The sequence below is a fragment of the Artemia franciscana genome, unplaced genomic scaffold (genome assembly GCF_032884065.1).
Source record: "Artemia franciscana unplaced genomic scaffold, ASM3288406v1 PGA_scaffold_168, whole genome shotgun sequence".
Lineage (NCBI taxonomy): Eukaryota > Metazoa > Arthropoda > Branchiopoda > Anostraca > Artemiidae > Artemia > Artemia franciscana.
In genome coordinates, this window is record NW_027062638.1 from 620,423 (window position 1) to 643,790 (window position 23,368).

At 35.1% G+C, this 23,368-nt stretch overlaps 1 protein-coding gene across 4 annotated transcripts in view; it reads left to right on the forward strand.

The window, feature by feature from the left end:
• The window catches only part of LOC136041355 (uncharacterized), a 49,316-nt gene extending 32,096 nt beyond the window's left edge, over window positions 1-17,220 (forward strand). For 3 of the 4 annotated variants that reach the window (XM_065726004.1, XM_065726001.1, XM_065726003.1), the window contains exons 3-4: window positions 9,634-9,770; window positions 16,988-17,220. In XM_065726004.1, the coding sequence (XP_065582076.1) occupies window positions 9,634-9,770; window positions 16,988-17,119 (269 nt within the window). In that variant the 3' untranslated portion in view covers window positions 17,120-17,220. The remainder of the gene's footprint in view (window positions 1-9,633; window positions 9,771-16,987) is intronic. The other variant, XM_065726002.1, reaches the window with a different exon arrangement.
• Window positions 17,221-23,368: the final 6,148 nt, after the last annotated feature.

The window sequence follows — 23,368 nt, forward strand, 5'->3', positions numbered from 1 at the left end:
AAGAAAACTAATCTGTTTCTGTGGCGGTTTCAATTATGTGGGGCTATCTTAGTTTTGACAAGATTTCTCAAAAAAAAACTAAATTTCATCTGGGGAGGGGATTGGGGTCTGATATTCCTGAATCAGTGTTAGATGGCAATTTTTTTTGCTAGACTTTTTTTCAAAATGCATTTTTTAACTTTTGGTTACTATGGGCTTTTGCTCGCTCTTTCCTAGGCTGTAGCTGCCGCTGCAACCGTAATTATCTGAATGGAATGGTGCAAAGTGTGTGTTATCTCATCCCTGAAGATGCTGTTGCGTAAATGATTGTCCATAAAACCGGATAAAGTTGTTTTGTCATGGGGAAACAGATTGCAAATGAGCAAGTTGATTTTTTAAATCTAAAATTTTTAAAAACTACTACTTTTAACAAAAATTGTTGAAAAAGTTCTGCTTTCACAAAGTCATCAAAAAGTAATACTTCGTTCAAAAAATTAGTACTTTTACACTACCCTTGTCAACCCTGCTCTCGTAACGGTTGAAATATCATTTGGGTCTGACGCTGTAGTGGCATCGAACCGAAAGTTTAAATTTCTAACAGAATTTTCTGGTGTTTTTTTCTCGTGCTAAACAATCCGTAGATTCCGTTGCTTTGTTCTTTCGTACGTAAACATATTCCAAATACCGTAAATCTAAGGAAAAATCTAAGGCACTTTAAACCCCTTGAGGGACTGCTCACTAACATCCATTCACGTTGAAACAATAATGTATATCGAAAGAACTATATTTATCAAGATTAGTTAGTTATGGCATCCGTATTGTCTTCAGAACGGCTTGTTAAATCTATTTTAAATATTGAAGAAGCCCCGTGGGGTCAAGTGGACCTTAAGTTGCAAATATTGCTACAATTTACCAATAATTGAACTATGACGCTTGAAAAGCAAACAGAATATATTGAAGTAGCAAGGTATTCAGAAAACACTTTGTTGTCAGGTGACCGAAACAGCGTACCTGAGTATTCTGGAACAGCTCTAGGAGCCAGACCGAAACTTTGGGGGCGTCGGGATTGAGCCAAGTGGACTTTAAATCTTGACTTGTATAGGTTCACGTGAATGCCCAGTGGCTACTGACACATCTGGATGCAATGAAGAAAATTCTCATAGCCAAAAATGAGGGGGCAGTTGCTTAAGCAAAAATAAACTAGCTATTAAAACAAACGTTTATTTTTCAATGATTCTTCCGATCCCATCGCCTAATAACTTTTAAGCTTCAACCAACCTGATTTAAATGTTCTAACCTGAAATACAGGGTAGAGTAAAACCCATAGACCAAAAAGTGTAATTTGCGTCTCTTTAGGAGGATTAATTGGCTTTAGGAGGATTTAGAGGATCTAAAAGGCTTCTTTGGAATTAATCTTAAGGATAAAAAATCGTTCTAGTGCCAATTGAACAATCCTTCAAACGTTCTCATAAAGAGTTCTAGTGCCCGTTTTAAGTTATCAAAAAGATTGGAGGGTAGCTAGGCCCCTCCCCAAGTCCTTTAACCCCCAAAGACACTGGTTGGAATTTGGATATAATCATTTGAATCAGTATAGTTAAACGGCCCAATAACTATACCTGGGGGATGACATGATTTCCAACAGTCCCCGCGGAAGGGGCTGTAAGTTATCTAATTTACCCACTACTTACACGCAGTACTTGCTATTTAACAATAAACAAACATCTTTTGGGAAGAATTATCTGTGGGGCGAATTTTTAGTTGGGAGCTAATTTTACTTAAGGGAAGGCAAGGGTTTTCCTGACACAATCTGTAAAGCGGCCAGAAATTAACTTTAAAAAAAAGTTTTTTCAACTGGAAATAAGAGCCGTAAAAGGAAGATAAATGCCAAACTTTCAAATAAAAGTTCAGTTTGGCTAGCCGATACTTACCTCATACGTTGGTATATCTATTAACAAAAGCTTTCTCCGCTTTTGCAACACAAAGACGGGGTTAAGACACCACAAATTCTTGCGAAGAACATTTCTATAACAATCTAATTCCTCTCACATGGCTAAATTAGATCAGTTTCAGTTTTGAACTAAATCCCTTATAATTCCATAACTCTATGAGCGCGGAGGAGTTAGGCACTCTATGTAACAACGCATGAGGTAATTATTGGCTAGACAAACTGAACTTTCATTTGAAAGTTTGGTTTCGTCGTCGCCATAGCTCATGAGGCTTCACGTTTTTGGGTCTAAGCGAAGGGAGAAACGAAAGAGGCACTAAATTATTCGAAAATTGTGCTGCGCTGAAGGACAAGACATGAATTTTACTCTTTCGACAACCAGACACGTCTTTCCTATCGATATTTCACAAGTCAAGAAATTATTAAACTCTAAATATCTTTAGAACAAGGCTAAGATCCCAGGCAGGAACATCATGTTGTTTGCGCCATGATTTGTGCCAAAAATTCTGTATTATTTTTGTCAATAAGTATTTTTACTGATGTCTGTTCCTGTAGCTATAGGTAGCTTTCCACATATTACTGCTTTATAGCGCTCGGTCATTGATGGTGCAAGATTTCGATAACTTTTTAGATATATCATTAATTCTGAAGTGTGTCTGAGTACTTGCTTCGAGAAGATTAAACTCCCTTTCAGTACACCAACCCACGAACACTTGCCCCTTTTCATTGTAAAATTCAGTGGTAGATCGTTGCTGAGATCGGGGAATTGCACGGTCTGATTTCTTAGAATATCCCCTCTACGCTCGATATGTTCCAGCCGTGTAAATTTAGATTTCTTAGTGTTGGGTGGCAAAGTCATCCCTGCTGGGAGAGATCTACCTGATCTTAGAGGGGTATTGGCAAGTCTATTAGCAAGTTGAGAAGAATCATTTACCAGCCTTGGTGAGGCCATCTCGGAGCAATTAGCGTTATTGGGCCGTTCATAGACTTTCAAACTTTCTCCAGAATTTTCCGAATTAGAGCAACTGAAGAAAAGGCTTAGCTGTGTTTGTTAGACCAGTCGTGGACTAGGGCATCTATGGTGATCGCAAGAGAATCTGGAACTGGTGAGAAATACATGTCGATCTTACGTTTCGATCGAGTAATATATTGGTTTCAGGCAATTTGTACTCTTTTGACAGGGCTCTAAAGACACTCTTGCTGAAGCTCCGGTATGCAGGGTTTTTCCTTTTCGTAAAAGTTTGTCAGCTATTCGACTTAATGACCTAGCGAAGTGTCTTGCCCTCAAGTGAACGTTCAGGGCCATCGTAATCTTGAAAAACTTTATGGATTCCTCCTCTAAGGATAAAGAATAGGTTCCGCCCTCTTTATTTGTGTAATTGACTACTTAACTGAATTAACTAATATTTACTGAGATGTAGCATGTTGAGAGCAATCGCTCTTGATTCTTTATCGATGAGTCCAGTTAGCTTTAACAGTTGCCTTATTGAGGTATACGATTTTTCTGGGGTTGCATTGATCGCATGACTCAAGTTCTGAATCTTTTCCGGGATTAGGTACACCCTCTTCACTTCCAGGTCTATCACAAGCCAGAGAAATATGATCCGTCTCATAGGTTGCAATTTTCGATTTCTCGCTCACCATGAACCCAAGTCTGTGCAGGAGAATCATCATGGTCTTTGCTCTCTACTACCGAATATTAGTATTTGCGCATATACCAGTCGTCCATGTAAGCATGCAGTTGGATGGCTTGAATATGGCAATAGCTGACGATAACACAAATCACTAGGCAGAAAACGGCTGGACTTGATGCTAGCCCAAAAGGGACTGCCTTGAACGGATTGATTTAGTTTCTGAAGACGAACCTTATTTATTTCGAATAGCTCTTGTGAATGGCTTTAAATTTGCCACTTATGGTTCGCTGTTGAAAGACGGTTGGAAAACTACCTACTTTCAACCCTGTACCGTCTAGTTCTATGATCTACGTCCTTAAAGTTGGCAGAAAACAGGAACTAACTTTCCAGAGATGATGACTTCAATTAATTTTTAATCCCTCTACCTAAGTCATGATTGATTTCAAGACATTATCCCTTCTTATGAGCATCAAATTTGTATACGTTCTGGAAAAAATATCTGAAAGAGTTGCTAACGTATATTGATAGATTCCGAGGCCTTCATCAGTTTTAGAATAGGGTGAGGAGAGACGTTCTCCGCCTTTGACATTCTTATGACAGCACCTAACATGAGGTAATTGTATAAGAGCATGCTCAGAGCCATCCGACTGGAAGACTCTAAGGCCTGGATGACTTTCTGTCGATTGGTATGAAATTTATGTGTCCTCTACTTGTCCGATTGGTGACAACAAAATGAACTGTGGGTTGACCTGTTGCTCCTGTGAAAACAAAGGTGTGTCGTAACATTTGTAAGCTCTAACTCGTTCCGGGATGCCAAGAAGGTAGAAGAGAGTACTACGTTCTGAGAATGACTTGTTCTCTGTTGTTAACTGCAGTTCTTCCAAGCGCTGCTGGACAAAATTTTCTGCATTGAGGAGAAAGGTAATGTAACAAGATGTTTTCTCTCGAATGGCTCAATTGACAAAACTATTTCTGCCACCGAGCGATGCTGATGGACTGTAATGGTAGGCCTGGGGCAAGTGGTATCCTCCAGTAGTTCATATGCAAGGTCAAGCGACTCTACCAAAGGGATCTTGTCATCTACTCCGGTATCGGTGTCTACTGTCGACTGTCCGTCATCCTAGTACATAGAACTGTTGTCCTCTTTCTCAGAATTGCCATCATCTGTTTCTTCTCGGCTTCTAGAGGCTGTTGTTAAGGGGTTCTCAGCCTTTTCAGTGGTGAAGGCGTGGTCATGCTCGGAAAGCGATGCTCCATCGTTTTGTAAAAAAGCAATTTGTGATTTCATATTTTATCAATACAAATATGCCACATTTATTTTTATTTTATTTCATTTATTTTTTAAATGCATTTAAAATATTCGAATATGTTTCACAAACCACAATATAATTTGCTTCAATATTACAAACAATTTTTTCCAATTATAAAATATTTATAATTAGACGCTGGGGCTAATCTCAGTTGCAATCTCGAGAAGAACTTGTCTTTTGCCAGGACAGACCTATAGGCCTGCTCCATAGGAGTTACGGCCTTATGTAATGACGGTCTGTACGCCTGTACGTCTGTATGCAAAGATGGCCTTTATGCCCTAGGCGTCATGACCTTGGGTAATGACGGTCAGTGTGCCAAAGGCATTATTATTATATTATATAATAACGGTCTTTCCTCCCTAGGCCTTATGATCTTATGCAATGATGGCCTATAGGCTTACGCCCTAAATGTTATGACCTTATATGATTACGGTCTGTACTCCCAAGGCGTTGTGACCTTATGAAATGACGGTGTGTGCTCCTTCGGTGTTATGACCTTGTGGAATGACGACCTAAACTCGCTAGGCATTAACAATCAATGTAATGAGGATATGTACGCCCAAAGCTCTATGATCTGAAGTAATAACGGTTCATAATCCCTAGGTGTTAAGACCTTATGGAATGACGGGCTATAGTCTTTGGCGTTATGAACTTATGCAATAACGTTCTGGACACCCTAGTTGTTATGACCTTATCTAATGACGGCCTATATGCCTTAGGCATAATGACCTTATGTAATTAAACTCTGTACTGTGAAGGTGTTATGACCTTATACGATATAATCTTGTGAAAAGCTATTATACTGTACCATAAATACTGAATTTGCCACAACTAAGCCCTTAAAATACAAATTATTACCTGTCATACGAAACACAAGGCTCGTATATAAAAAACAACTTTAAAATCATTTTCTTTTTTATTAAATAAACATATTTTAACAAGCAGAACAAAATTACAAAGAAATAACCTCGGATAGTGTCTCTCCGTTCGATCCCGTGTACTACAAAACAGAACCTGATCTGATTTAGCACTGCTCTTTACGCTAAAGATTTTGCTGTTTTCAAAAAGTAGAGTTGAGAGAAAGAGTCAAACTTTAGCGTAAAGAGCGGGGCGTTGAAGAGGGAACAGCCCCTTTCATATACGGGGTAATTTCTGTTCGTTTTAAGTTTTAATGTCGCTCCTTACTTTCAGTTAAAAAAAAACTTCTTTTTTTATATTTAATTTCTGAACGTTTTTTAGTTAATCCTTGTTTTGATTTCGGTTCTCCGCAGATGAATAATTAAAGCGAAATTTGCATATTTATTTATTTGGCTAAATGGATTTCCCATAGTCTTGATCGAATGATTATGGGAAAAAAGAAGGGGGAGGAGGCCCAGTTGCCCTCCAATTTTTGAAGTACTTAAAAGGGCAACTAGAACTTTCAGTTTTTACGAGCGTTTTCATTAGTAAAAGATATACGTAACTTACGAATTAGCTTACGTAACAAACTTCTATATTCGTATGTTTTTATTACGTATATGAGAGGGTTCGCCCACTCGTCAATACCTCGGTCTTTACACAAAAGCTTAAATTTTGTCCCCTGGATCACAAAGGCCGTAGAATAAATAGTTGAAATTAATGAAAATGCTTTAGCATAAAAAGTGAGGTATTAGGAGGAGGTGAACCCCTTATATGCGTAATATTTTCTGTTCGTTTTAAGTTTTAATGCTACTCTTTACTTTCAGTTGAAAAAACTTTTTCATATTTATTTTTTCATTGTTTTTTTAAATAATGCTAGAAAATACAGCGCCCCCTTCATGGAAATTTTCTTCCCCCATGACAAATTCCTCCATGGAAAGTTTACCCCACATAACCCCCTCTTCTCAACCCCTCCTCCCAACCACAAAATCCCCCTGAAAACGTCTGCACATTTCCCAATAACCATTACTATATGCAAACACTGGTAAAAGTTTGTAACTTGCAGTCCCTCCCACTTTTGGAAAAAAATGAGCGTGGGAGGGGCCTAGGTGCCCTCCATTTTTTTGGTCACTTAAAAAGGGCACTAGAACTTTTCATTTCCGTTCGAATGAGCCCTCTTGCAAAATTCTAAGACCACTGGGTCGATACGATCACCCCTGGGAAAAAAAAACGAAAAAACAAACTAACAAATAAACACGCATCCGTGATTTGTCTTCTGGCAAAAAATACAAAATTCCACATTTTTGTAGATAGGAGCTTGGAACTTGTACAGTAGGGTTCTCTGATACGCTGAATCTGATGGTGTGATTTTCGTTAAGATTCTATGACTTTTAGGGGGTGTTTTCCCCATTTTCTAAAATAGGGCAAATTTTCTCAGGCTCGTAACTTTTGATGGGTAAGATTAAACTTGATAAACTTTTATATTTAAAATCAGCATTAAAATGCGATTCTTTTGATGTAACTATTTGTATCAAAATTCCATTTTTTAGAGTTTTGGTTACTATTGAGCCGGGTCGCTCCTTACTACAGTTCGTTACCCCGAACTGTTTGATTCGTTACCACGAACTGTTTGAAACTGGAGCAAGCTTTTGTTAATAGATGTACCAACGTATGAGGTAATGTCGACACCAAACAAGCCGTATTAGGGGGGAGGGGTGGGCTTTCCCTTCCTGAAACTTCGCTCTTTACGCTAAAGTTCGACTTACTGTCAAAATCCTTAAGAAAGACTGCTCAAATACAAAGGCTGTTGAATTTGAATGAGAAGTAGTTTAAATAACTTAAGCGTAAAGAGCGAAGGCTGCGGAACAGAAAGTCACCATTATGTGTGGAACAATTTCTATTCGCTTCAAGTTTTAATGTTGCTCCTTGCTTCAAGGCCAAAATTGTTTTTTAATTTAACTATAAAAAGACTGATTAGAAGAAGGGTATTTGTTTTCTCATTACTGTTCTTGCTCATACTTTTATCTCGTTTAAAAGGAAACAAAATCGGATGCAGTTTGTTTTGAGACCTGGTTTTTATTCTGTCCTTTTTTAAAATGGAAAAAGCAGGTTAGGTGTCCTGAAATGCCTAAGAAGTATCTCTCTACTACTAAAAAAAAAAAAAAAAAAAAAATGACAAACCACGTAGTATACCTTTAGAGTATAGAAACTAAAGAGTGAAGCTCTGATTAGTGTAGTTGAGGAGATGTAAAATGAGCTTTATTGGCTGCAGGCGGCTGAGTACTTTGATGAGGCTGTGTACTATGGTTAGCAGAGTTATTAGTCACACTCGATAATTTAGTATAGTTTAGATTTGAATTCTCACACAAAAGCTGAAAATGAACAGTTACACTTTCAATAATATTAAACCATAGAGAGCAAGAAAATTTACTCACATAACGATATTGTTACTATAAAAAAAGCTTCCTTCTTTTTCCGAACTAAAGAGCCATTCACGTTTCCAAAAGGTATAGTAATGTACGAGGCCATATCTAGGGGGGTTGTGCCCCCTCTCCCGAAATGTTTTTCTGACTTGTAAAAATGTAACAAAAATGAAGATAAACAAATATTTGATGCATTTTTAAAAGTTTTCTTGGAAAACCTCCCCTCCCCCAAAACTTGCTTTCCAAACCTCCCAAAAAAAAAATTCCTGGATACAGCCCTGGTAATGTGTCACATAAGCCATTAAATGTTCTTGTCAGTCTAGATTTGTTACAAAAATCGGTTCTCGTGGCCCTCGAAGACGGAGCTATTTTTCTATCCAGAAATAAAATAAATGTGATTTGCTGGTGAGAACATTAACTACATCACCGAATTTGAACATAATTTAATCCATGAGAGTGCAAATTCTCTATTGTTGTGGCCAAAACTGATACCAGAGACGGGGCCGGGGGAGCTCAGCCCCTCTCTCCCAAATTTTTTTCTGGACCCCTAATTTTCTGTTTTTCACTTTTTTTTCAATAATTTCTCAATTCGGTCAATTATTGGCGCCCTTGTCACAATCTTCCTCCAAGATTTTCCTCTAGATCTGCCTTTAACTGTTACATAGTACTGCAAGCAGCGAATATATCGCTTATTAAACAACATGCTTAGGTGGGGTAATAATGCTATTGCAGCCGTGTTTTAAAGGTTCTGTCAAAGGAGCTTAGGCAATAAGGGTGAAATGATAGTCCAGTTGATGGCGTGACATAGTAGAGTGAAGGTTTTTCAGAGAAAAGTAAAGGGTATAACTGAAGCCAAATAATAATGGAAAGAAGTATTTCAATTGGTCAAACTGGAAATAAACAGAAAGTATCTTGAGTGAATGATGCATCGGACGAGAAATATGAATGAATAATCAAATCAAATTGAAAATGAATAGAGATTACTAAAAATGAACAAATGAAAACTCAAAGGAAGAGATATTGAAACAAATGATCAAGTCTAGAGGTCGTACTTCCTCCGTAACTCCCTAAGTGCCAGAGTCTTTTTCCACATTTCAGAATAGTGACTTTGCAAAAACAAAAAATCTTATTTCTCAGAATTACTATGTTTTTGTCTTTGGTTCAATTTTATGACTTTTGTTGTCATATTTATTGGTGAAATTCCATTTTGCTCAAAATTAACCTAATCCATGAGATTAAAATATAGAAAATTAATGGAAATCGTGAAAAAAATTCTTTTGGTTTTCAGTTGCCTCAGTAACGTAATTACTGACGAGCAGTTTAGCTAGTTGGACAAAATCTCCTGGGACAATAATAAAAAAAAACGGAATGAACAATGACATAAACAATCTAGATTCGTTTTTTCAAATTGGTTCACATCCAATCTAATTATTTATCTTGTTCAGATAGTGCGTCCTGTAAGCAAGAAATTTCAAATCAAACTCGTACAAAAAAAGGAAATGATGTGTCCTGGGAGCCCTATTTGTGTGTTCTTCCGCATGAACAGCAAACTGACCTAACTTGTTCGAAAAGAGATCGTGCGGTAAGTTTTTCATTTGTCAATATATTTTTATTTTCCAGAGAAGCATGTAGGCCAATCGGCATAAAAAAAGCCATATCAGATAGAAATTTTAAGCCGCTTTGCTCCTCCTTCCTCTCTCTGCTCTAAAAAAAAAAAATGTAGTTGGAAGTTTTGACTCGGTCCTCTAGGAGTGGGACGAAACAGAGTAGATTTAGCCGAACCGAAACTTTGGAAATACCCGTAAAATACAGATACCCTCCCTTTAGTCAAATTCATTATAAATCTGTTCGCTTAGAAGACCCTAGTGTCAATTTTTTCCGCAAACTTTTTTTGGGCAACTTTTGTCCAAAAAGGAATGTATTCTTTTAAATTTACTTTTTGCTTTTTACAAACCAATGCGTAACACATTCAAGACATCGAGATCGGAAATCTGATCAAGATTGAAACTCAGCTATTCGGGCTTGTTAATTAGCTTAGGAATGTGTTCTTATTATTATTTTTTCACGAACAATATTAATGCCTGACGCTCCAATACCTTGCGATGGGACATCTAATGCTCCAACATTTCAGCTAATCGGGCTCGTTGATTACCTTGCATATTGGGTGTAGTTTCTTACACATGGGTCTTAAGCAAATGTAGGTCTTAGGCAAATAGGGTCTTAGGCCATCCAATCGCCAGACATATACTTCCATGGTGCTTCTTTCACTCAAATATAAAATTGTATTTATGAGTGCAGTTTAGATTTTATCTATATAAACAAGTAAAATACTGATAGGATGTATCGGACGACTAGTATCAACGTCGAAAAATCTAGAAAACGGCTCGATATTTTTTTTTCTCAAATCATTAACTTAGAAAAATTTTCGTTGCATATTCTTTGGTATCCAAGATGTCATAATTTAATAGAAAATGCAAATAAACTTTTTAGTCGGTCATTCTGAGTTAAATTTTTAGTGTGTCAATTTGTGTGGGAAGCTTGTCCATGATCCTACGGCACTAGCACTTTTTATTGATGCCAAAGCGAATTCTGAAGACATTTTGTCATTGATAAATGGCAATATGTCGTTGATTCGTGATCGCATGAGGAATGAGTAGCTTGATTTTATTTCCAAAAGTTCTCAATTTTCCAATTGCCAAAGCAACTGAACTCATAATCTGTTATATCTGTGTATGAAGTATTGTCGAGACGAGAGACAGTTGCATCAGTAACTACCGTTCGCAAAATGAAATTGGATTGGGCAAGTGCTAGTTTTATGTCCACCTTAACCATTGATGGTAGCTATTGGGGTATATTAAATATCTCACTGATTTATTTTCAGAACCAATTTAATTCACTAGTTGTCGCCTCTCTAAGTATATTTGTACACTCATTTTGTGTTTTATATTCAAATCCATTGGACGAGCCTATTAGTTTCTTATAAGACTTTAAAGTCATCAACATGAATTGTACGTTGCACGTACAGTTTGATAGATTGATGCTAGTGCTCACCAATGTTCTTTTTATGTAGATGCTAGTTAAATCTAAACAAAATGTGTAAAATCTTTTTATGGAATAATCCATTGAGTGAATTTCACATTTCAATGTTAGAAGTCTTAAGTGCTACATGCTAATCTATACCTTTGAAGACAAATTTACACAATAGTCTTCATTGGAAAAAATCTGAAAATGAACTTTGTCAAAGAGCGGCTGTTGTGGGTAGAGTTGTTCATAATAACCATTCTTTAGCCTAAAATTGACATTATCCCTACTGAAAAGGTTTAAACACGAAGTGATAGAGGGGTGGGATTCCTTGTGTGGTAGATACGCCAATTTTCACACTTGTCTAGGAGAAGAATCTTTTTTCTATCTAACAACTTGCTTTCTTCGTTTCTTTTGTTTCTTGTTTCGTGCTGACAACAGCGATGTCATTCACTTCTAACCTGAGTAGAGACTGATGCGGTTGGGCAATGGAACATCATAGAGAACTGTTTCAGGGCTAATCTTGAAGATAATGGCTACACCTACTCGATTTTGAAATTAAAAAAAAACAATACAATATTTGAAACGAAATACAACATTTGACTAATTAAAAAGAGAGCTTTTATCAATTCTATTAACACATTCACTATACTCAAAGTGCATATAGGTGATGATTTCACTCATGGCATTATTGAATCTAGGTGAAAATCTCACTCATAGACTGGATACTAGTTTCCAATCGAATGAGCCCCCTTCGAAGTCTATACGACCAACCTTTCAACGAAAAACTTTATATACCCCCGGGGCATAACTCAAAACACTTTTCCCCGGGCTCTAGCGGGTTATGTAAGCTCCAAAGCATATATGCCTCACGGAAAAAAGAAAACAAGATGTTTCCCATGAAAAACGTGAATTTCCCCATTGTTTGTTCAGGCTAATAGATTTTCCTTGTTGATCCAGCCAAGAATAAGCTGAAGAATAAGCTCATAAGGTCCAAGAGTAAGCTAAACTGTCCTAATGAAACAGATACCAATGCAAGGTGAAATTGTTTGCTAAGGGTCGACTAAAAGACAGGGCTGTAATTTCAGCAAGAATAAATTGGGGGCAAACAATATTTAATGATGCCACTTGCTGATGCACTAGTTGTGTAGTTCTCCACTAAAACATTTTTGAGAATAATAAAGTTTATCTCTGGAATCAGTTTTCTTTGCAATTATATGGATTAGCTACAATTTTTCCCAAATATCTTAGCAAAAGAAATAAATATAAATCAAGGCTTATTAAATGACATCTTTTCATTATATTTCATTTTGAAGAATGTAATTTATTGTTTATCATCCAAGCAACAGGGGGAGGGAGGCTAAAATGCAGTTACACTGGAAGACACATTAACAATTGAGTAAATAGAGCTTTTCTGAATTTTATAAAATTCATTTTTTCTTATTATAGTATTTGTCTCTGAGGCACAGGGCAAGGGCAGTAGTTGGTACTTGGGCAGTGTTGCAATTTTCCCTATATTTTAAAACGGTTTTTCCTGCCCCTTATTTTTCTATGAATTAGTGGCAGTGGGAAGGATAACAAATAAGACTAATAACAGCGTTTTTTTGGACATGATGCTCAGAACTTCTAAGTCTATAATCCCAATGCGGCTGTTTGAAAGATATCATAGAAATAAAGTAAAAAATTAAATCCTGAATATCTCTCTAATGTGCAATTTACTATCTAGTAGATGATGAATCAATCCTTCGTATCTACCTTTGAAAAGGTTTATTGCTTGAGAATAACTAACATGATGGAAACTTGTGTTTATAATAATAAAAAAAGAAGTAATGAGAAAAATAATAGACACACTTACAATGACATATTTACTTGTGAAATTTTTTGTTTTGCTAAGAAAAAGCCGAAAGTTTTTTTTTTCCGATTTATGATACATTAATTAAATTAATGGGTAAATCATCTAGATTCTGAATAAAATTTGAACCGAATATCACAGACCTGAATCACATTCAAATGTCGAACTGCAACACAAAAATAAATAAATGAATCGCAGATGGAACGAATTGCAATATTCGATGCAATCCGAATCTCGTTCGTCTGCAAAATATGGATCCTTCAGGAATGGCACTTTTAACAAGGGATTAGGCAGTATTACCGGACCCAGCATTAGCTTCACATATCTTGGCTCAGTAATAGACCCTCGTGGAGGCTGTGACTTTGACGTACAGAATGAATCAACAAAGCCCAAGCCATCTTCTCACAATTCCGCTGCCATTTGTGGAACCGGCGGAAGATCAGCATGAAGAAAAAAATCTATGTGTATAAAGCAGCTGTTAGATCTCTTCTCTTCTATACAGTCGAAACTTGGCCACTGAAGGCACTTCATCCCAATGATTTGGAAGTCTTTGACCACCGCCGTCTACGAGAAATCCTTAACATTCGACACACTGACAGAATCACAAATGTTGATGTGCGCCTCCACTGCTGTAAAATCGAACCCGCCATCACGATTGTCAAACAGAGAAGGCTCCTTTGGCTTGGCCATGCCCTTAGAAATCCCAATGACCGCATCATAAAGCAAGGGCTTCTTGTTGACCCAATTCCAGATTGGTGGAGGCGATCTTGCGGTCAATTGAAGAATTGGTGGGCAACTACTAAAAATGACCTTGACCCCATTGGCGGATTTCAAAGATTTGGGAGGTAGTGGGAGAGCTGCTGGCCCTGATTTGCAATAGAGCTGGCACAAGATCCAGGCAAATGGGAGTCAACCATACCTAGTCTTCTAGATGCCGGGTGAGGCGTCCTTGTCTGGTCCTACTACAAGTAACTAAGTAAAGTATTACAGGGATGGCATAGAGCTTTCAAATGACATACGAAAATTTGTCTCTAGTTGGATTCATAGCCATGATATCTTTTACAAAAATAATTGCAATAATAATTAAAGTTTTAAAAAACCTTCAATGACAAACATATATTTAAACATTATATGACGTCATTTAACGTATTATATATTCATGTGTGTGAAGGTACAGTTTTTTTTGTTTTTCTTTTAATTGTATGTTTTATTTCTAACAGAAAAAAAAAAATAAATTTGGCAATTTCCTTTCAAATGTGCTCTTATAAATCTTTCTATGATGTTTCAATATTCAACTAGGGGTAATTAAAAAAAAACACGACAAATAAGTGGAATTAAAAAAAAGGGAGGCACATCACTGCTTATGTGAATACAAAAATTTGTCTCTAGTTGGATTCATAGCCATGATATCTTTTACAAAAATAATTGCAATAATAATTAAAGGTTTTAAAAACCTTCAATGACAAACATATATTAAATTATTATATGACGTCATTTAACGTATTATATATTCATTTGTGTGAAGGTACAGTTTTTTTGTTTTCTTTTAATTGTATGTTTTGTTGCTAATAGAAACAAAATAAATTTGGCAATTTTCTTTCAAATGTGCTCTTATAAATGTTTCTATGATGTTTCAGTATTCAATTAGGGGTAATTAAAAAAAAATAAACACGACAAATTAGTGGAATTAAAAAAAGGGAGGCACATCACTGCTTATGTGAATACGAAAAATTGTATCTAGTTGGATTCATAGCCATGATATCTTTTACAAAAATAATTGCAATAATAATTAAAGGTTTTAAAAACCTTCAATGACAAACATATATTAAAACATTATATGGCGTCATTTAACGTATTATATATTCATGTGTGTGAAGGTACAGTTTTTTTGTTTTCTTTTAATTGTATGTTTTGTTGCTAACAGAAAAAAAAATAAATTTGGCAATTTCCTTTCAAATGTGCTCTTATAAATCTTTCTATGATGTTTTAGTATTCAACTAGGGTAATTAAAAAAAAAAACACGACAAATAAGTGGAATTAAAAAAGGGAGGCACATCACTGCTTATGTGAATACGAAAATTTGTCTCTAGTTGGATTCATAGCCATGATATCTTTTACAAAAATAATTGCAATAATAATTAAAGGTTTTAAAAACCTTCAATGACAAACATATATTAAAATATTATAAGACGTCATTTAACGTATTATGTATTCATTTGTGTGAAGGTACAGTTTTTTTGTTTTCTTTTAATTGTATGTTTTGTTGCTAATAGAAACAAAATAAATTTGGCAATTTCCTTTCAAATGTGCTCTTATAAATGTTTCTATGATGTTTCAGTATTCAATTAGGGGTAATTAAAAAAAAAAAAAACGACAAATTAGTGGAATTAAAAAAAAGGAGGCACATCACTGCTTATGTGGATACGAAAAATTGTATCTAGTTGGATTCATAGCCATGATATCTTTTACAAAAATAATTGCAATAATAATTAAAGGTTTTAAAAACCTTCAATGACAAACTTATATTAAAACATTATATGACGCCATTTAACGTATTATATATTCATTTGTGTGAAGGTACAGTTTTTTGTTTTCTTTTAATTGTATGTTTTGTTGCTAATAGAAACAAAATAAATTTAGCAATTTCCTTTCAAATGTGCTCTTATAAATCTTTCTATGATGTTTCAGTATTCAATTAGGGGTAATTAAAAAAAAACACGCAATTGTATCTAGTTGGATTCATAGCCATGATATCTTTTACAAAAATAATTGCAATAATAATTAAAGGTTTTAAAAACCTTCAATGACAAACTTATATTAAAACATTATATGACGCCATTTAACGTATTATATATTCATTTGTGTGAAGGTACAGTTTTTTTGTTTTCTTTTAATTGTATGTTTTGTTGCTAATAGAAACAAAATAAATTTGGCAATTTCCTTTCAAATGTGCTCTTATAAATCTTTCTATGATGTTTCAGTATTCAATTAGGGGTAATTAAAAAGTATTATATATAAAGTATTATAAAAAGTATTAGTATTATATAAATAGTATTATATATTCATATGTGTGAAGGTAAAGTTTTTTGTTTTCTTTTAATTGTATGTTTTGTTGCTAATGGAAAAAAAAATTGGTAATTTCCTTTCAAATGTGCTCTTATAAATCTTTCTATGATGTTTCAGTATTCAACTAGGGGCAATTAAAAAAACACGACAAATTAGTGGAATTAAAGAAGGGAGGCACATCACTGCTTATGTGAAGAGTGATTTTCCTTGGTCCTCAAGATGCTGAACCGTAATCATCCTCAATGAGATTCTCAGCTATAATGATTCCAGTGATCCATTTTACTTACTGATTCAATACCCTTTTTAAGATGTTTTCGAATATATTTTTCAGTTCCTATAGTCTTTTTAACTAAAAACTTTAATCATCAATATTAATCGAAATATTTTTTATCATTCTTATTCAGCTTCATACTTGATTTTTTCAAAAAGTGTCTTTAACTTATCGATTTCTATAGAGCTCTGTTCGTTCATTACTAGGTTGTAATGGATACTGCAATCATTATGCAGTTGATACCGCAACCATGATACCTAGTTGCGAATAATGTCATGGAATTTATCGTAAAAACACTTAAAGTCTTAATAGAGCTTAAAATAAGTTAGTAAAAGACGTACAAGTAACAACAATAAGCAAAAATGTAGGGAAGGGGTAAGCAATCTTTTCCTGTTTAAAATTAAGATATAAAATTTTTTTTTTCAAAGTCTATAGGTGAGTTTACAACTACTTGCCCCCTCCCCCTTTAATTGCTACCCTGATAAAAACTTTAAAATATTGGCCAGTTTAAAGAGCATAGCAGCCCTTAGTTCAAGTTTGTGTCTTTACTTTGTGTCTAACAGGAAATATATCATCTTTCTATTCTCAGGAGAGCCCTGCCTTGCTACCAGAATTTCCAAAAACTCACTTGGATGGAGAGTTGAAGAGTCCTGAAGGATGCTTTAATACGCAAAGCAATCGAAATAATAAAATTCACAAAAAAAAGGCTGAAAGAAGGTGAACTAACTGTAGTATTGCGTTCGAACTATAATTATAGTTTTAGATATATCATTTGAAGTAGATTTTTGTGGCTTGTGATTATTCAAGATATTTTTTCTGTAATCATTTTGTTTTGGTATAGTATCTGATGTTTAGAACCGAATTTAATTCGAATTTAAATTATCAAAACTGCATTTATATGACTTTTAGATTAATTTAATATTTTACAGATATTCAGTAACTGTTTTAAATATATAGGTGAAGTATTAAGAACTATTTATTATTTCACCAAGAGTCAAAAATAATGTGAAACTAAAGATGGATTTAAGATGGCAAGTCAAGGAATGCCTGGTAACTTCTTTCAAAAGTAGGATATCTGTAAGCAAATTGGAACATAAACAATATCAGTCTGCTGTATCATAGGACATAAGGTGATGGTGATACTTCCTTGAAAGTGATAATTTGATTAATATGTCTTTATTTTCAAACCCAGTTCACAAAGAGTAAGCAAAGGTTAGTTTCGGAAAATATTTGTAGGTTAAGTGGGCTAGGTGGTTCTATGCGGGTAGGTCTAATGTCTAAAGAACAGGGCTTTTTGCTGCCTCACATTTTAAAATGTCTGAAAGAATAATCATGCAGCAGTGAAAAAGGATAAAAATGAGCCATTGAAAAAGGATAAAAAAAGGACCATTGAAACTATTGATGATTTATTCCTAGTGCCAGTTTTTCTCATTAATTTCCCATACTATTAATCCAAAAAGAATAAAAGTTTCCCTCAAAAATTTGGTATTTATTGAAATAATTAGACAAAAAATTCTACAAAAGTAATTGCTTCCTTATGGAAAAGAAATCGTTTATATAATTTAATTGCACTTTGAATAATATATAGTATATTTGAATAATATAGAGTAATATAGAGTAATATTGAATAATATAGAGTATATTTGAATAATATAATATATTATAATAATATCTAATAATTTGATTGCACTTTGAGTGAGATTTAGGTTCATTATTGCATGTCCACTTTATCGCAAAGGACTTGAACAGTACTTTGATAATCACACATTTAACCTGTTTGGTTTGCTGATTAAAATTTAGGACCTGAATCTATTCCAAGGTCTTGAAGATTTTTTTTTTCTTTTTTTTCCATCTTATTGTTTCACTATTGCCAAGTTATATGGCTGACCTACTGAAATAAGATTTAGATAAAACACCATATAATACGAATTATCATTCTCTTTGGGAGTAACACTACAACCTTGTTTGTCATCAGTGGAATTAAAAGTAAAGGTCACCAGCTTTCAGTGTTTAGAGTTAGTCCACTTTCGTTTTGACCTGGCTTATTTTGACATGGAGAAGTATGGGAAGATAAACAGGAAGAATGTGCAAAAGCAAAGCTCTTTCATTGCACTTACAGTTTGAAATTTCATGAAACAAAGATCACTACCGCCGGTTTGGACCATGATTTCTAGTGCTATCTACTTTACATGATTCCCCTAAACAGAAGCTTGGAAAATCAAACAACAATCCAAATAGAATGTTGAATCTTTTAAGTCTGCAAAAAAAAAGTTTCACGCTCTTGAACAGTTTTGTTCAAGAGACTCACAAGGCTGTTCCTGGTTAACGCCTGTTGAATCTGGAGTAGTTTGAGGATATTAGTCGGCTTTTGCCCAGTAGCTGAAATATTTTCACGCGCTTTTGCACAATTTTTACTTATGGAGGTTATCATTTTAAACTTCAGAAATACCCTGTCACCCTATGAAGCGGAGACTTGTTTAACCTGAAGTGTAACGAGCTGTGCTTAGTTGTCAATCACTCATAACTTTCACTTGGCGAAATCTGATTAATAATTTCACATGTAAAATACTTTTCCTTAAATTAATTAAAAAAGCTTTCCAAAAATCAAGTTTTTTAAAGAAAAGTAAAGGCCATATTAAACTCAAGATCAGAAGGAACAGAAACCTACAATAACTCGAACTCAAAACGAACCAAAAATTAATATTAAATAATAAATGAAACCCAAAATAAATAGAAAATAAATAAACAATCACAGAAAAAAAAACATGCAAGAGGCGCTAATATACATAAATAAATAAATCTTAAAACGAGTAAGCGCTTACATTGAATATGCAAATCAAGCTTAAAACGAACAGAAATATAGTTTGCTGTTGAAGTATAAATGAAACCCAAAACAAACAAAAATTAAAAAAACAATCATAGCAAATAAACATACGATAGGTACTAATATAAATTAATAAATAAATCTTAAAACGAGTGAAAATGAAATTGAATATGCAAACCAACCTTGAAACAAACAAAAATCACTTACAAACAAAAGTTTGGGTTTTGCCTCCTTCTTTCACTTTAAAAGTCTAAGCCTACTGCGTAAAAAGTTATCTACTGCGTCATTGGTGCTTTACTGAAAACTACATATGTCTTGGACAGTCTTGGAAAGTAAAAATAAAATCAAACTGAATACTTGATATATAATAATATTAAATGTTGAAAGACCTTCAGTTCGAGATTTTATTTCACAGTAATTTTATTTTCGTTTTCAGTGCTGTAATAACTGGAAAAGATAATATTTGTAATATAATTCGTTTTCAATGAAGCACCAGTAACGCAGTAGGCTTTAGACTTTTACAGTTATGTAAGGGGGCAGTATCAAAACCCTTGTTTGTAGGAAAATATATTTATCTTTAACTGTCTTGAAAAGAATTAATAAAATTAAACTGAATAAAATTTTGTTTTTGAATGAAGTATCGTCAATAAGTGCTATGAGTGTGGATGGCCTTTGTTCTTATATGATCTTTGAATTATTTTAAAAACCCTCGCATAAAAACCTTACATGACCCTGGGGCATAATATACAACCCTTTCCCTCAAGCTCTAGGGGCTGTGCTAACCCTGGGGATATTCTTATCTGATCTTTTGACTCATTTTAACAAAATAGCTGTCTCGAAAATTTTATCAGAGGGACTAGGGGTAAAGATGGGAGGGGCTAGATGCCCTCCGGGTCCGTTCGGCTCTTAAAAAGGAAACTGGAACTTCCATTAGAATGAGCAGCCTCGTAATTCTATTCTACTATTTTTTCCATAAAAACCATATATGCCCACGAGGCTTGATTTACAACAATTGCCGCAAGGTTCTGAGGGATTAAGCAGGCCCTGGAGTTTTATTATGATCTTTGGTCTATTTTGGACGAAATGATTGCCTCAAAGGTTTGATCAGACACACTCGGGAGACATAGGGTTGGTGGTGGGGGGGGGGGGGGGGTAGTTACCATCGGATCACCTTTTTCTCTCAGAAAGGGAACCATAACTTTCAATTTCTATTCATTTGAGTCCCCTCGAAATTTATCTCTTCCATTAAAACCTTATATGCCCCCGGGGTATAAGTTACATCCCTTCCCCGGGGTCTTGGGGGGTAAATGGCCTCCGATCTCTTTTGACTCTTGATAAGATAACCAGAACTTTTAACTATCGGAGATTTCCAATCAAACTAGCCACCTCTGATTATTATACGACCCCATTTCTATAAGAACCTTACATACCCCGGGCCATAATTCACAACATTTGACCCCAGGATGATGGATTAGATCGACACTAGTATTTATTTATTCAATCTTTAAATTATATTTAAACAAAGGGGATGTCTAAAAATACTGATTGGATACATTTCGGACAAAATGGCCTTGTGGGGGGGATGGCTAATCGCCCTCCGATCACTTTTGACTCGTAGGAAGAGTACTAGAAATTCCAGTTTATAATTGAATGAGCCTCCTTCAAAGTTTATACTACCACTCTTTCCATAAGAACCTTACTTGCCCCTGGGCCATAATTTACAACACTTGCCCCCGGGCTTTGCGTTATCCCTTGAGTTTTTCATCTTTGGTCTATTTTTGAAAAAAATGGCTACATGAAAAAGCTTTGTCTGACACATTTGGGGAAAAGAGGGTTGGTGGGGGAGGGGCTAGTTGTCATTGTATCCCTTTTTGACCCTTAAAAAGGGAACTAAAACTTTGGATTTCTAATCGTTTGAATCTCCTCCGAAGTTCACAATGCCACCTCTTCAATAAAAACCTTATATGCACCCAGCGTATAAGTTACAACCCTTCCCCCAGACTCGGGGGAGGTCTGTTGACCCCGAAGTTTTGTTATATAATCGTTTGGCTATTTCAAAGAAAATAACTATCTCAAATTGATTCGATGCATTTAAGGAAAAGATAATGTTGAACACCACACTGCCTTTCCATGACAATAAATAAAATTTCAAATGTGAGTAAAATCCTTTCAATAAACAGTGATAAATTACAAAAAAAAAACTATATATTTCGGTCGCATATGCAGTGACCGTCATCAGTAGTAACACTATACTATTATATCAGTAGTAATAGTAGTACTATTGATGACGGTCACTTCATATGTGACAGAAATATCTAGTATTTTTGTTTTGCAAAATTAATCACTCTCTGTTAAAGGAATTTTATTCTTATTTGATCTTTTAATTATCATTAAGGAAAAGATGGTGTGTAAGTGTGGGAGGGGGGAGGGTTAGATACCCTCTGATTATTTTTAACTCTCAAACAGGTAACCAAAAATTTTATTTTCCAATCCAAAGAGCCCCCCCCCCCTAGGGTCTATACACCCTGTACATAGAAACATCATATGCAACCAGGGCATAGCTCAAAACACTAACAACTGGGCTCTGGGGGGCTGTGTTGGTCCCGTAGTTTTGTTACCTGATGTTTGAACTAGTTTTAACAAAATAGGTATCTCTAAATGTTCAGATGCGTTAAGTACTGAAAGGGTTTAGGGGACAAAAGGGCGCGGGGTGGGAGGTTCTAATTGCCCTTTGATATCTTTTGAATCTTTTGGATAACTAGAACTTTCTATTTCAAATCTAATGATTTGACCCCTCCGATGTTTATACGAGCCCGCTTTCCATAAGAACCGTATATCCCTATAGGGCATAACTTACAACACCTTCCTTTCGGCCTAGGGGGCAGTGTCGACCCTGGAGTTTTTTTTTGTTTGATTTCTCAACTATTTTGAAAATTTTATCGGATGCACTTCAAGATTAAAAGGGCTTAAGAGGTCTAGTTGCCTTCTGATCGCTTTTGACTCTTGGTGCTAAAATTTCCAATTTCCAATCCAATGAGCCCCCTCCGAAGTAAATACGACATCCCTTCCATATGAAGTGGCTCTGGGAAAAAAAATTGGAGCCTTATAGCCCTAGGATTGGTGTAGGGATGCTAGTTGCCATCGGATCACATTTGACTCTGAAAAATGAAAATAGAACCTTTTGTTTATAGTCATCTGAGTCCCTTCGAATTCTAAACGACCAACTTCTCCATAAAAATCTTAAATACACCTGGGGCATATGTTAAACCCCTTCCCCTGGGCTCCGGGGGGGGGGGCATGTTGACTACAAAGTTTTCGTCATCTGATTGTTGAACTGTTTCAAACAAAATATATATCCCAAAATTTTAATCAGATGTATTTGGGGAAAAGACGGTTGGGGGTGGTGTAGTTGCCACTGGATCACCTTTAAATCTTAAAAAGGGGAAATAGAACTTTTGGATTCTTAGGAAGTAATTAAGCTTGCTGAATAAAATTTTAGGTTTAGATATAGTTTCCAACATTTGCATCAATTTGGGATGACATTCCCTCCTCCTGGAACTTTAAAAAATGTTTTGAGAATGTTTATTTATGAGCGATAGGTTTTCTGATATATTTCTTGAAAATAAGAAACAATTTCACCCCCTCCCGTCCTTTTAACTGCAATTTAGAAAACCAACGCTACCTTAGCAGTTCAAGCTTGATTCCTGCTTTTACTGTTTTAGTTTGTTTTACTAAAACAAACAGCCTCATAAACGTGCACCTTGCAGTAAAAACAAAAATTTAGCACTTGAACGTCCAACGTTGTCAATTCAGCTGCTCTACTGAACAGCGATAAAAACCACAGCTAATATGAAATGTTGTATTAATTAATATAAAAATATAACTAATATAAAAATTAATTAACATAAAAAATTAAATAATAAAAAAATGTAAACAATATATTAAAAATATATAAATAAGTGAAATAATATGTGTGCTTATTATCTTCATTCCGACATACCAAAATTAATTGAAGACCAGTTGACATGTTTTATCCCACCTTTTACGGGCTAAAACCACATTTTTGGCACACATTTTCAATAGAGCCCAAGATTTTGACTTCCTGTAGAAAATCTTTGCTATACATTGAAGCTAGTAATTTGAAAA